Source organism: Varroa destructor, unplaced genomic scaffold (genome assembly GCF_002443255.2).
Source record: "Varroa destructor unplaced genomic scaffold, Vdes_3.0 BEIS01000004.1, whole genome shotgun sequence".
Classification (NCBI taxonomy): Eukaryota; Metazoa; Arthropoda; class Arachnida; order Mesostigmata; family Varroidae; genus Varroa; species Varroa destructor.
In genome coordinates this window covers 9,321,776-9,335,844 of record NW_019211457.1, presented here as the reverse complement: position 1 = coordinate 9,335,844, position 14,069 = coordinate 9,321,776, and the positions used below count along the sequence as shown (strand labels likewise).

At 45.4% G+C, this 14,069-nt stretch overlaps 1 protein-coding gene and 1 long non-coding RNA gene across 2 annotated transcripts in view; one reads left to right on the top strand and one right to left on the bottom strand.

The window, feature by feature from the left end:
* The window catches only part of LOC111248943 (uncharacterized), a 66,118-nt gene extending 56,003 nt beyond the window's left edge, over positions 1-10,115 (bottom strand). Inside the window, exon 1 of the mRNA XM_022802086.2 lies at positions 7,971-10,115. Coding sequence (XP_022657821.1) covers positions 7,971-8,101 — 131 coding nt within the window. The 5' untranslated portion in view covers positions 8,102-10,115. The remainder of the gene's footprint in view (positions 1-7,970) is intronic.
* A 24-nt stretch (positions 10,116-10,139) lies between these two features.
* LOC147755818 (uncharacterized) lies at positions 10,140-12,616 on the top strand. The gene is made up of 2 exons (XR_015326344.1): positions 10,140-11,839; positions 12,117-12,616. It is a non-coding gene; the product is annotated as an uncharacterized LOC147755818 (long non-coding RNA).
* Positions 12,617-14,069: the final 1,453 nt, after the last annotated feature.

Below are 14,069 nucleotides of genomic sequence, written 5' to 3'. Positions count from 1 at the left end.
ATGCTTTTAGGTGTCGCTTGTACTGCTGCTGCTGCTGTCGCTTCTAGTACGCGCGTTATGCCTAGCGTTTTCACATATATTATATATAATATAGTAATAATAGAACGTTACATGTTAGGCAAAGTCGATCGCCTGCGTTTTTGCTATTATATAGATATAAGGTCTAAACTAGCTAATTGTGTTCTTCGAACGACTAGCCACACCAGCGACACACCTCAGGACAAATGGCAATAAGACGTCCGTTTATGCGTGGTGCCGTCGAGAGAAGCATCAGAAAGGTCAGCAGCACGGACTTGTGTCAAAACCAACAGATCTCTCGCCCTCCGCTCTTCCCCTATCTGACCGTACGTCCCTGCTAACATCATCACCGTGATAACAACAAGCATTGTGGCTACAATGCTTGTTGTTATAGCTGCACGGGAACAAGGCAGTACAAACGTGTCAGTTCACAGCCGTTGCCGCTCTCACTAGGCGTCGTTTACGCGGACAGATTGGTTAATGGGCTAATTTCAAGGGGGCCCCCGTATCTGTATCAGGCCGGCATGGTACCTACCATTTTGTGCTGCCCTCTTTGATTCGGCTCGTGTAGCGTCGACTTTTGTCCACCTATACGCGCAGTCATGACAGCAGCGAATGTACGACAGAGGCAAGATCGTATGATGGCGTCCTCTCCGCACTGTTGTATACAGTGAAATTCTTGGGACCGAAAAGGGAAGCAGACGAAAAGCATTAGTTGTCAAGAAAAAGGCGATTCAAGAAAGCGGAGAATGAAAGGGAATAGTATGAAGAACCAAAAGCTCGACTGATCGCTTTTCTTTTTTCCTGCCGCTCAAAGTTGCTCTCGATGCTACTTCTGCCGCGGAAAGTCCTTTTGCTCTTTTAGTCACTGCTGCAGTTGTTGTTGTTATTATTATTATTGTTGTTGTTGTTGTTTATATTGGTAACGGTGATGGCACTCGTGTAGGTACTCGCGCGATACTGTTGCGGTAACCGGTGTTGGTTTTTGAATTTCTTGACGAACGGATCGCGTCAGAAAGGGGAGGTGCTTGAAACCATTTGCTTTTGTTGTCGCTGTCATTTGATGACTAGGACGCTGATGGTCAAGACGACGACGCAGGTAAAGCGAATTATTAAAGTGGTGTTTATTGTGAGGCGATGAAATGGTACTTCGACAGCGTACGGCCCACATTACTGGACCATCGGCATTGACGTCAACCACCGCAATACTGTAGATTCATGATTTGAATCCGTGAAAGGTCGAAACAAAGCCGACGGCTTAAGGGTTTATGAACTGATAATTGACTAATCTACCGGTACCCTTTGGAATTGCTAACAAGGTCATTTTTGATTGCCGTTTATTGGGTTGAATCAATTGTTAGGCCCATATCGTTAACGTTCACATATGTGTTTAACTGCAATTTTCAAAGAAGGTCAATCAATCGTACTACGTACGTAAAAGCCGAAGGAAATCAATACGCGGTGCATGTTGATAGGATTACTCGATCGTCAATTCAACTGAATTTTAACATCCTGTATCTCAGTCTTCATTCTCCCATTGCACCATTAAAAGCCAATATAACATTGTTTCACTGTCTGCATGAATTTTAGTAGTAAGGTAAAAAGCCAATCGTTTATTATAAACCTTCTATGCACACGTAATCATATACGATGAGCGTTCTCATAAGCAAACAAACATTTCGTTTGAATACCATCGGGCTTCTTTTTAACAGACTTCTACTGATGGTTTTTCGAGCGTCTTTCCTTGCTCTGTCTGACATACAACAGATTCATCACAGTTCAGTGGACGGCAGCTGTACAAAGATCAGAACTTATGTATGACGATTTACTTCGTGTCTCTTCTAGTCAGCTAAAACCGCGGATAAAAGCGACTGCATGCGGCATCAATAAGCGCACCTTAAACACGGAATACGAGCCGCGCCCACTTAAGAACCCACTTCGGATGGCGAAAGTCAAATACTTGTCGTTGTCGTTGTCGTTGTTACCGCTCTTAATGCATTGCGGTTTACTCTGTAGCATTAGCAACGTCAGTTAAACGTTCGGCGTCAGCTCTCGACTTTGTTTTGGTCGATCCCTTTTACGTGTTCTGGCATCAAAGGAAAACTGAACCAAAGTGGCAAAATCATTCAAACCTCAAGTGGTCGGCTTCAGTCAAACTACTGATCCTTTTTTTCTCTCTCCTATCAATGCCGGGGTCATGCGCGGCCGGCAATGCTAGCAGTCCAGGGAGAAGAAAATTGGAAGATAGGAAGGGGGTGTAGGGAAACAAGAGAATTTCATGCAAACCAAACTCTACGTATCTACCGAATCTACAGACATCTCCCTTTTATGGCCGTTGGCCATGCTCCAGCTTTTACGGATGCCACGAGTTGTAATAGTACTAATACTACGTAAGTGATGGTGACAGGCTTAAACGGATCGACGGACCTTATTCGCCGTCTTGCCTTTAATTTCGGGCTGTCTCGTTTCTTTAAGTCGGTTCTCGACTGCAGATACCTTAACAATTTCGGCTGTGCCGATGAAAACGCTTCGATCGCCGTTTGACAGAGGCGTCGGAGGGGCTCTTCACACCTCGCCAGGGGTCCTCAAGCAGGCGGCTTTCCCGAAAGCAAGAATTCGCTTTCGACCGACGATGGTCCGAGCTACCCTTCACAGTCCACGAGCGCCCAAACACTTCAGTCAAGAAGGACCGCAATCGAAAAGGGCCTGTCCGAAAAAAACGAACCTCGCAGGCTTTAGCTCGTACATCTTCCTCAATTCGGCCCAGAAAGACAAGCCAGACCGAAATCGACTCAAAAAATGGAACGATTTGGATGAGTCTAATACAAATTGCCGATCCAAAATGGTTCTTATAACACAGAGAAAACACTCTTCGATTCGTTGTGGCGACGACAATAATGATGACATGGACAACAAGGTAAAAAAGTAACTATGATAAGAATTAATGTTGTTACTACCTCAACAAACAGCTGGGTGGTAGCTTATTTGTGAGGATGGACCCGAAATACATATCTTTGCAGGCCGTTTTTATTAACAGATAGAGCTTTTCCCCTTCTTTTAAGGATATGCTGCATAAAAGGCCCAATTGAAAGCTAGGAAATGTCACGACAAAACATCCACTACACTGTGTTTGTGATCTCCAGTTTAATTATTCATCAAGAAACACCTTGTGAAAGGCGATCCTTGAGTAGGCCAACTGACAGATAGTAAAGCACATACTATCTGTTTCTATTGATGATACGTTCATTTATTAAAATTAGCAGCGAAAATTCACTCAGTCTTGCGTGCATTCACTATAGCCAGAATGACAATCTTCTGAGAACGACGTCTACCAAACCTCTGTTTCAGCTAAACTATGGCATAAGTCCATCAGTATACTGAACGTGCAGAACCAATGGGTCGTCGGAAATCCCTTGACGGTCGAGCCAACACGTTCTAGTTAAAAAAATTATTATATATATATATATATATAATTCCTACGATGTCTATGTCGTTTCTACTGGAATAGGCGTGAGTGTTGCAATACTAAACAATGTTGCAATCCATGTAACTCTGACTGACTATATGTTCTAATATGGAAATGAGGTTCTTCCGTACTCTCTGTTTCTATTCTGTTATGTTTGGTCGACACATCTACAACTATCAGTCTAGTCCGGCTCACGCTTCTGCGCGTTAAGTGTCCCTCCTACAGGGACAACAAACGCCTAGAGTAAGGCCAAACTTGAAAATGATCAAATCTCTTTGATTTATCAGACAACTGGATTGATCGGTTTGTAGCAATAGCGAGACGTTTGTAGCAATGGCGAGACATTTCGGTGTTACCACCATTGCATACCCGTAGGCAAAAAATGGCAATACCTGTAGGCATAACACCACAGCCCGTAACTCAAAATGATGGCTCAAGTCTCGACTCGTTGAGCTTGCCATTCAGCGGACAGATATAGAAGATTCACAACGATGTCGACAACGATAGCGCAATGATCGGTCGAGTGCGTAGCAGAACACCGACCGCTCTGAAAGACTTGACGCTGGACTGACGCACCATGGAGGCGCGGTTCACAGGGCGGGATGACACTTGTGAACTGTAAAAACATATGCTCATGAGTTAGGTAGTCAGTCCGTTAAACAGCCGATGAACAGCTAGCTAGCAACTATACTTACTTATAGTTGCTAGCTTGCGAGCGATCACTAACGTCGGGCTGAGCTTACTCAACCAAATCCACTAGCGATTTCTTTACTAGAGACCCCAAGAGCGTCTTGAAGCTTCGACGAATACAGTTGTAAGAGAAACGGTTTTCAGACGTCATTCAAGCCAGAAACGTTTATCAAACTTTGCCGCGACAGCAGCGTTAATAACAATTCCCTAATCGTCTCGCGCACGCTTTCAGAGTGACGCTCCAAATGGCTCCATAGATCCTCTTCTAGCGAGCACTGCTACTCCCGCTGGCCTTCAGCAGTACTTCACCAAGTGATCATTATGCCTCGCTGCTGTTTCGCGTACACGCTTTCTCATGGAGTCAGGCTTTGGGCAAAGATTACAAATGTTAGCGTTGTGAAGTCAATGGAGGCGGTAGGAAGTTATATAATTATATAATGCATCACTCACATCTAGCAGTTAGTAATGCTAAAAGTACTATAGTTACAGAAAATTTATAAAGCACTGCTGGACCGAGGAGGAACGTGAACATCGAGTAATATTTTTGCAAGTTCATTAACTTGGAAAAATATCGAAATATGTTAGCAGAGATAGTTCCCATGTAGTAATCTATAAACGTTTTATTATACGTATTGATTAGAAATTTGACCGAAAATGGCTTCAGAAGATAAACTTCAGGATCTTTGCAAAAGACAGACTCGTTTTCAATGACAATTCCTTAAAACCTCATTTGCATCGAAGAAACTAGAGAGCAGTTTTTCCCTTGTAAAGTTTTTTTTTTACAGGTTTCACTTCATTTAGCAGGTGGTGCTTCAGCCCTTTTTGATATGATTGGCTCCGAAATTCTAACACATATTGCTGCTAGCAACGCCGCCGTTAGCCCTGCGACCTGCGCACGTTGACAAACTCACTGCCGTCATCGACGTCTAAGCACTCCTGGTTTTAGTTGGAGCTGTTTAAGGTGCCCAAAGCCTTGCCATCTCTATCCTTCCTTAGCCTTCATGAATTTCCCACACACACACACACACACACACACACTCACATAAACTCATTGTGGTGGTTGGCAGACAAGCACCAGTGAAGCCGAAAGCCCTTCAGTCTCTTGACGTTTGCCATCACCACGTCTGACTACTTCAAACCCCCTTCCCCCCGTGCTACAATGAATGGACGAAGCGAAGAGACAATAGTGGATTTTCTACGGAGATCGGCTGCAGTCTTGAGGCAGACTCGGCTTAGGCTATCTACGTTAGATTTGGCTGCATCTTCCAATGTTGAATAAGAGTTCGAAAATTTCGATCGCAGTGGCGCTGATTGTACGAGCAAAGATCATGGCGTTGTTATCGACCTTCGATTTACGCGGACGCGCTTTTAATCATGAACAGATCTCGCCTCATCATGCTCTCGGTACGCTCGCAACCGGCCAAAATAATTAGCAATAATGTTATGTGCGTATACACAACTTCCTTCGTTCACACGTCATTACTTCTAATCGTCCTGGGATTTCGTGTGGTGTTTATACAAATCAAACAGAAGCGTTATTAACACAATGCCAGTAGATGTTCTACTAGGCTATCTTCAAGCTAGCTCTTCATTAATAGCCATGCTTGTAACAAAACGTTTTTCAACAGCAACTGAACGACCCGTGCAACAGAATGGTAGTTATGGGCGCATCATTGGCGAGTACGGCTGGGCGTTGAATTGGTCGCTACCAATAATGAGTCGAGGCCGCATTACTGCCTATACCAGCTCTATAAAAAAAAGTAGTTCTAGTGATAACAGTAACCTTAAGTTGCGTATAACAGCTATACTTATTATTATAGCAGTAGACAGCCCTGGGCAGATAAATGGCACTAGGCTTTCCTTTTCCCAGGTTTGTCTATATGTTCTCCTCTAATATGTAATGATAATAATAACAACTGGCGCAGTCAAACGGCGAGAAGCAAGTTCAGCGCCGTGGGTCTAACTCCACTAAACAAGGAAAGGCCTCTCAAACAGCCTCTTCTAACAGTAAAAAGGCGTTAGGGAAGCAACTCCGTCGAACCGAGGCGTGAGCACCGACTAACAGATAGGCCTCGACAGGCAGCGACCGACCAAAAGCGAATACATAACGATTGAGTCACTGGCTGTTGCTACCGCTCCTCATCGTCGTCGTCGTCGTCGTCATCATCGCTAACCCGTATAAGAGTAAGAGGTTCTGATGGCTGGCGGGATAGCGACTTCACGGTGGGGTGAAGCGTCGAACCGGGGTGACAAGCAGCAGCCAGCGACGACTACAGCGCCCAGGTGCGCCTGAAGTTGCGACGATGACGCGTCGAGGCGAACACGGACCGAGCGAAAAAGAAATTAGGCAATTTTCAAGCATTTTTGAACACAGCTCTACCTCGATCGCCTGTCGTGGCTACTGCGTCGTCCGTGGAACGAACCACTGCGAGCAGGAACGAGCGCGATTGATGTTGCTGATGCTACGACCGCGTAGGCAGGTACCCTGTAAATGCCAACATCATCACCATGGTCACCCCTAAAGCCGTCATCTACTGCCAGCGCTGTGCTCAGTTCATGGCTGCAATTCGGGTCGTAATGGTTGGTGAAGTAGGTGATCGAAGTCCACCGATCGGACCCAACAGCTAACGGAGAGCCAGTTGACATGTGCGAGATGTCGAGCGGATAGACTAAAAAGAACAGAGGAAAATGTGTACGTGCCAGTGTGTGTATGGTTGAGGTACGCCCATACAACTACACAGTGCCCAGAGAGCGATATTTATGTTAACTTGATAGGAATGAATGAATTTTTATTAGGAAATTTCCAGTCCGAGCTGCAATGGCGTGAACAGACCAGCGCGATAACCCATATGCAACCTAGCAAACAAAGATACGTTCGGTAGCGGATTGAGCTTTACAGTGGGTAGGTTCTGTTTAACGCTCCCAGATAGAACGGGGCAGCCTTTGGCTCCAAAAACGAATCGTCGTAGACGTTACTGACGCCAACGATCAATCGTCCACAAGAGATATTGCAAGCAACTCTGGTTAGTTTGGCGCAGGGAAGCGAAAAGATGGAAGCATTGGGAAAAAGAATCTTTCAGCTATCTTTTGTTACGTAAGCAAGGCTTTATGTAATATATTATAGATATAATATCATACGTTCATCAAAGACATGAGACAAGGAAAGAACTTAACAAATACGTAATGGTAACGAATCTCGATGCCGGTTGCTTGAACATTGGAAAACAGCGGCGGACTCGACGGGCGCATGCCTTCCGAATCGATAATTACGTCGATAATCAGGAATATGGAAAAAAAAAACGGCGACTGATTGACGATACGCCAAACATTTGCGCATGGTGCGCTATCTTTCAGGATCCGCATTCGGTCGGTTCCAAAGGCAAGAAATGTATATAACTTAGCCAAATCCTGACTATCAATTAAAAACGTACTGTTTCCTTGGTTGTCGATTTTTTTTTGCAGGAAAAAAACCAAAATGATGAGGCAGCCCCATTCTCCCCGTCCGTCTATCCATAAACATCACGAAGAAACACCTGTAGCTTTCGACACACGGATGCAATTTGAATTGCTCCAGTAAAAGGATACCCGCTATAAAAGTTTTATATATATATATATGTGTCATACATGTGCAGAAACATTTTGGCTCCAGAGAACTAACCGAAACGGTCCCTATCTATTGGCAACAGTACCCCTCTCCCCTTTCCTTTATATATATATATAGGCTCATTACCTCTATGGCTTTTGGACCTCAGTTGCACCCCTTTATGATTACCGTCGTTGTGCCTACGATACTTACATTGGATTACTCATGTTCCAATAGATGTCTGGCAGTTTTGCAGCGCGCGTAACCAGCGCAAGTGCTTGCAAGATCACAACACTCATCCATGGTAGCGAACAATAATTAAGGCGAGCTAGTCTGAACTCCATTTTGTCTAACTGGCGGCAATGATTTATATATTTCCTTTGCGAAAAATAGTTCACTTGATACTCGGCGATTGGCAAGTCTCGTTAACAGGTTCTTTTCTGTGTTCGTTTCATTAGTTTTTCTTTGATTTGAACCAATTGCTCTGTGTCCGACACAGTATAACACACTTTGTTTAGGTAACGATTTCGGCAGCAGTGACAACTAGGAAACACTGAGCGGATCACGCGCGTCACGGTCGCGATACGCAAATAGAAAACGGTGTAAAACTCAGCTAGCCAAATAACGGAGCTGGCTCGCTGCAGGTCCTTGACACCTAGGTCGTCGCAGGCGGACCGCTGTAGTCTAACAGGTTACGCAACTAAAACCCGAACAAGCTGGCCATCTAGGCGAAAATCCATGAGATAAATTCGACTACGGAAGCTGTACAGATAAAGTTTGATCCAGAGGGTACAAATTCGATTTACGCTGCTACCACTACAATTAGTGCGGCGTAAAATAGATCGTTCTCCCTGAGCTAACGCGCAGGCTAAAATGCCGATAGAAAATCACTAAATGCGTATATTTTCACTGAACAAGTATTACGTTCTGCAACTGTAGATTGATTTGTTGGGTAGTATCCGTTAGTTCGTCTATTCACGTTTCTATCGATGCGGGGCTGCGATTTCGATATCTCCAAGAGAAAGAGTAACGGTAGGTTAGCCAGACTAATAGGCGGATGATCGGTTGCAACGACTGCAATCCGAGGGCGCGCGAATCAGGGCTCCGTGAGTCCTATAGACCGAGCGAGCTCAAAGCGTTGTGAAATATTAGTGCGCAGTTAGCGGATGTTCCAATCCAATGATAACTTCTTGAAAATATCTATCTTTCCATCAATGTATTGAAAAGGAAGCGTGTGGTGCTTTGTTGCCTAAAGCTGCCAGTTATCACAGACGCCACATCGGTAATACAACTGAAGGTAGTTGGTCTATAAGCGAGTGAGTCTACGCGAACATTTCGTCCTACTATCCTTTTAGACTGTGATATTATTGCTTCTCGCGAAAATCCTCATGGTCATTGCTGTTACGTTAATCATAACGCGATACTGTATAGGCTCATATCGTGTAAATAGGGACTCTGCTATCGCGCACAGTATACACGGTACGACCTACGATAGGCACATTTTCTACCTTCCGAATACCACAGGTGCCTGTTCGCGCTTGTAGATATCGACAGCGTATGCACAGACCCACCGCTCACTACTGTTGCAATCGGTGCCGCAAAAGTGACCCGCGCTCAGAGTTGTCGGATGGTAACACGGCGAACTGCACTTTTGGGGCACTTTTACTTCTGAACAAAGCGTTATTCCGACAGAAATCATTGGCGTTTACGTCCACGCGTTTGTCACCGCTTCAGGCGCACGCAACAGATCGCTAGATATCCGCTAATTATCCAACCGACAACGCAGTGCACAGTCTACTAGTACTACTATCCCGACGTTCCGTGCACGTACGTGCCTGTCTTCGCTCAGGCGTACAGCTGGCATGGGCCGGAATCGACTTGGGTAGGTGGGCAGTCCGATACCGGTAACTGCGTCTCATACAACTCTCGCTCTTGCCGGGCAGAAGAGGGTAGGGAAGCAAATAATCCTGTGGGAGAGCTCCAGTGGTTTTGACAAGGCGAAACTGCCGACGACGGACGAAAGCATGGGCATGGGCACGGCCGAACGCGCCGAAGGCTCGGACCACACTGCACCGACGTTCAGGCAGACAATTGAGAAGACACAAGAGCCTCCGCCGCTGGCGCCATCCATGTGCGGCCCTCTCTTACGAACACACACACACACACAGACACACACAGATACACAGACATACACAGACAGACAGACACACACACACACATGCATAGGACATATATACGCAAAGGCTGGCGCCGTTGCTACCACAGAGAGCGCTACACACAAGGCTAAAAAGAGAGACAGACTCAAGGCAGGCAATGGCAATAAGCTTCAGCGTCGGGTTGCGGCGCTGCTTGTTGCGAGCGAGAAACGGAGTAGGGGCCTTACGCACGACTACTCCGAAAACTTTTCATGAGTTCTGCCTGCCCGACTTCGGCCGTACTACTCCAAAGCGGTGATGCTATTATCTCTAGATGGCCGCTGCTGAATGATCGACCCTCTCCCAGCTCGGGAGGAGCGCCGGCTCCACGTTCTGGATTCCGCCGCCAGGGGCGCTGGTATCAGGGCGGAGCGATTGCCGAACCTCGAGTCTACAGAACAGGCAGCGGCCCCGGCGGATATCGAACAAAGCTCGTTTTTGGCGGCACGCTATAGGCGCTAGCGGCGTTAGACAACAAGTTAGCTACTACAGGCTGTTACAGCGCGGAACAAGATGAAAAAAGAAATCGAAGATTCGCCCAGACGTTGCCGCCGATTTCATTCGGACGTCGTCCCAGCAGCTATGTCCGCTAAGGAATCTTTCTTTTCTAGTAGAAGTGAATATAAGGAGCCGCTGAGACGGACAACACGAATCGACAACCAGGCTCTGTAGCAGAAGCCCTGCACGCTGCTGGTCCTGCGACTTTGTAGTGGTTCCTGACATCGCGCGGCGTTGGCATCGTTAAAGAATGCATCGAGAAACTGACGGAAGCAGGACGCCACCAAAACGAAGGCAGTAGGGAGCCTTTCAATATTTAACACCATTGTGCGGGTTGAGAGCTATGGGGCGCGCGGAGCCGCTGAACAGCCAGCTAGTCAGCCAAGCTCCTCAGCGTCGCTTCGTATTATAGAAGACACCGAAACGAAGCCGACAAACACTCAAGTGACGGCTCACAGAGGCAGCGGCGGCGCCCGTAAGAGCCGACTATGTAATTTATTTGGTGTTATAATAATAATAGCCGATAGATGGGTAAGCAGCAATGGAAGCGAGCATAAAGGCGGTAGAAGAAATAAGGAAAGATCACGACACGACGCGGCGGGGCGGACGAATTGGCCTACGAACACGCTATCCCACGAACGGACGGTAGACGCCGTCGACACCACAGGCAGTAAGAGTAGACAAGCAATAGGACGAAAAGAAAGATATCGTAGAAAATATGAAGGGCCAACAACAAACGGTGGGTGGCTAACTGTTCACTTGGTAGACGCACGGTGAATCGCTGGCCCCGGGTGCAGCGTCTGCTACTGACACTGACGCCAGCCTGAATAGGAGAAACAGGACAAAAATACAAGAAAAAGAAGTACATTATCGACTGTAAAGCGGCGAGTGGCGTTGTTGCGCGTGAGTAACCGGAAAGTGCCGTATAGACAGAGTGGCGTTGGGGTGGGTGGAGGCGTAGACGGAGCGGCGGCGGCACTCTGCCTGAATGAGGCCGAATGTAAGAGCAATTGACGAATGGGAATGTTTAGAAGCAGTAATATATTGTAGTAGAATGGAGAGCGGGGAGTATATAGGCACGTGTGAAGAGAGACATATCGAAACTAAAGCCCGAATGGAGTGAATTATCTGTACGGAAAACAAGTGATATCGATCAGATCGTTGTTTCATTGAAATAGGCTGTATATACTGTTCTATAGCCTATTATCTTAGCTCCAAAATCAGTTTCAACTTTTCCGTACATATAATAGATATCTTAGACCGTTTGGCTATTATTTGCCAGAGAAAACGAGCCAGCATGCTGGGAGTCTAACCTATTTCGAATTGTTCATACGTACCGCGAAGTGATACCGAAGAGTATCGGCTGCATTAACGTACTAGATAATTACGGTTCGTAAAATGTATCGGTAAATAATTCCGAAGTGGAAATTTATGCTGTAACGTTATTTCTGCTAATTTATTAAGGAAGCAATTATACGGAATGAAATTACATCGCTATAGATACTGTGCTACGCGAAATGACCATTGTGCCTGCTTTTTTGAGCCATGTGCTGTAACAATGTGTCAAAAAGACCAGTTTGCACTGTACCACAAAGTCTATTATTTGATAAACAGAAAATAGGAAATTAAAGCAGTATGCTAAAGTGAACATTTCTTACTTATCAAGTTAATAATAAAGCCTGAAGCTGACACGGGTGATACGGCGAAAATATTCTACGACTTGCCTATTCAACGGCTTCTCGTCGGGCCTTTTCTTTGTGAAGCGGCAGAAGAAAAAAGAAAAGTCGAAGAGGCAAATAGTCGCCCCGCACCCCCCTAGCACCCCACCACTTTCCTTCCTACGGGTGCCTCCCATAAGCTAGGACGTTTCGGTGTATTGAGACACTCGTCTACAGGACGATTTCCCAGTAATTGCCTAACGCCTCGAACCAATTTGGCGGACGATGGACGATTCAACGGAGAAGTCAGCGAAAAGAAGGGCTGCGACAAAGCGTCTCGAAGACGTAATGTTCGACTGTGTTCCACTGAACGGCGTTGAGCTGCCGAAAAACTTCATACCGCCTTCGTTTTTTCCAGTTAGTTAGTACTAATTTGACTTTATATATATTGGAGTTTACATAACTCCGGCTTGACGTCTTGATAATGAATTTACGATGGTGCGAAATAGCTATTGTGTCTTAAATTAGTTCAACGATTATTATCGTAGGCAAAGCAGATCGATTCATGCACGGCCAAGCCCCTCGAGAGCTAGTCCCCTAGAATTGGTTTAACTCTGGTTATTACAATGGGTGTCTCTCTACTCTAGCTTTATGTCAATAGATCATAAGCCCCAGTCGCGGCGTAGGCAATACGCTTTGTAAACTTAGAGGATAATTATTTCCAAAACTGTCGTTCCCTTTATCTGGTAGCATCTTCGACCGAAGACTGGATCAACTTAGGTGTCTTCTTCAGGCGTATTCATCCTTAGCTGAACCATGAACTATAAGATATACGGAGCAAAACGATTTCGATGAAAAAATAAACCGGCTTAATTAGAAGGGGATTCCGTGCAACCAACCTGCATAGCGACAATGTTTCTAATAATATCCTCTAATTTTCGCGTTGATTCGAACCGACCTAAGTATTAGCTAGCTCATAGCCAGCCATATTATATAAGGCTTAAATATTGATTGCCATAACACGGCTAATAAAAGCACCTGTTTTGTCTATTCATGTGCTGAATGACTCCATCTTCATTGCACTACGAACGGCCCATTAACCCAAGCACAAGTAATGGGTCCTTTTACCAATAGAAGAGATGGACTATCTATTACCCGCCTTGCGCCGAATAAGCAGGCCTGCTTTCATAAATACAAAAGCGAATTCACACGGAACAATGTTACTTTGGATGCTAAACACCATTCCCACTCCCATAACAATTGAAATTTCTGTCAGAGAGCTAATCGCTTGGCAATGTTATGTGTGGAGGTGTTTCTTCTGTAGTAGGACGAACCCAATACGTGAAGTGGTCCATTGCCGCTGGGGGTTATATGTGGCTACTGGTTGCTTTTCAGCCATCCACAGTCGGAGGTGTTAAGACCGAAGGCTTTCCCAATAGAAGGTTGCCGTTGCATGTTTTTTTTTCATGTGCATATTTTAAAAGACTGTAAAGATATCGAGTTGGGGGTAGCTTTACTACAGATTAGAGCAACTTCTATAGACGCCTGTCTGCTGAACGATTTTCGATGGGGTTGGTGACGATACATCCAGGCACAGAACTGACTGACTCTCTGGTTGATTTCAATAAACGATCGTTTGTATTAATTAATTTTTACAGCAGTATATTGCAGTCTGTGCAGAAGGCGCTGGCAGTTGGCCACACTAAAAACCTTACAGGAGCCGCTGGGCGAGCCTTATTGTGTTTAGATGTTTTTTCGACATATTAAGGTCTGTGTCCAGATTTCTTTTCTTCTAATATCTACCGTATATGTGATGGTTTTTAGCTTTCCTCTAGCGATCATTCTGTGTAATGTAGTTGAAGATAAAATGTCTAGCTTAAAGTTACTTACATCAATATACGAGCCAAAATGATAAATAGTGCTGAACGCTTAAAGAACGGCGTCGCAATTTTTTTAATTTA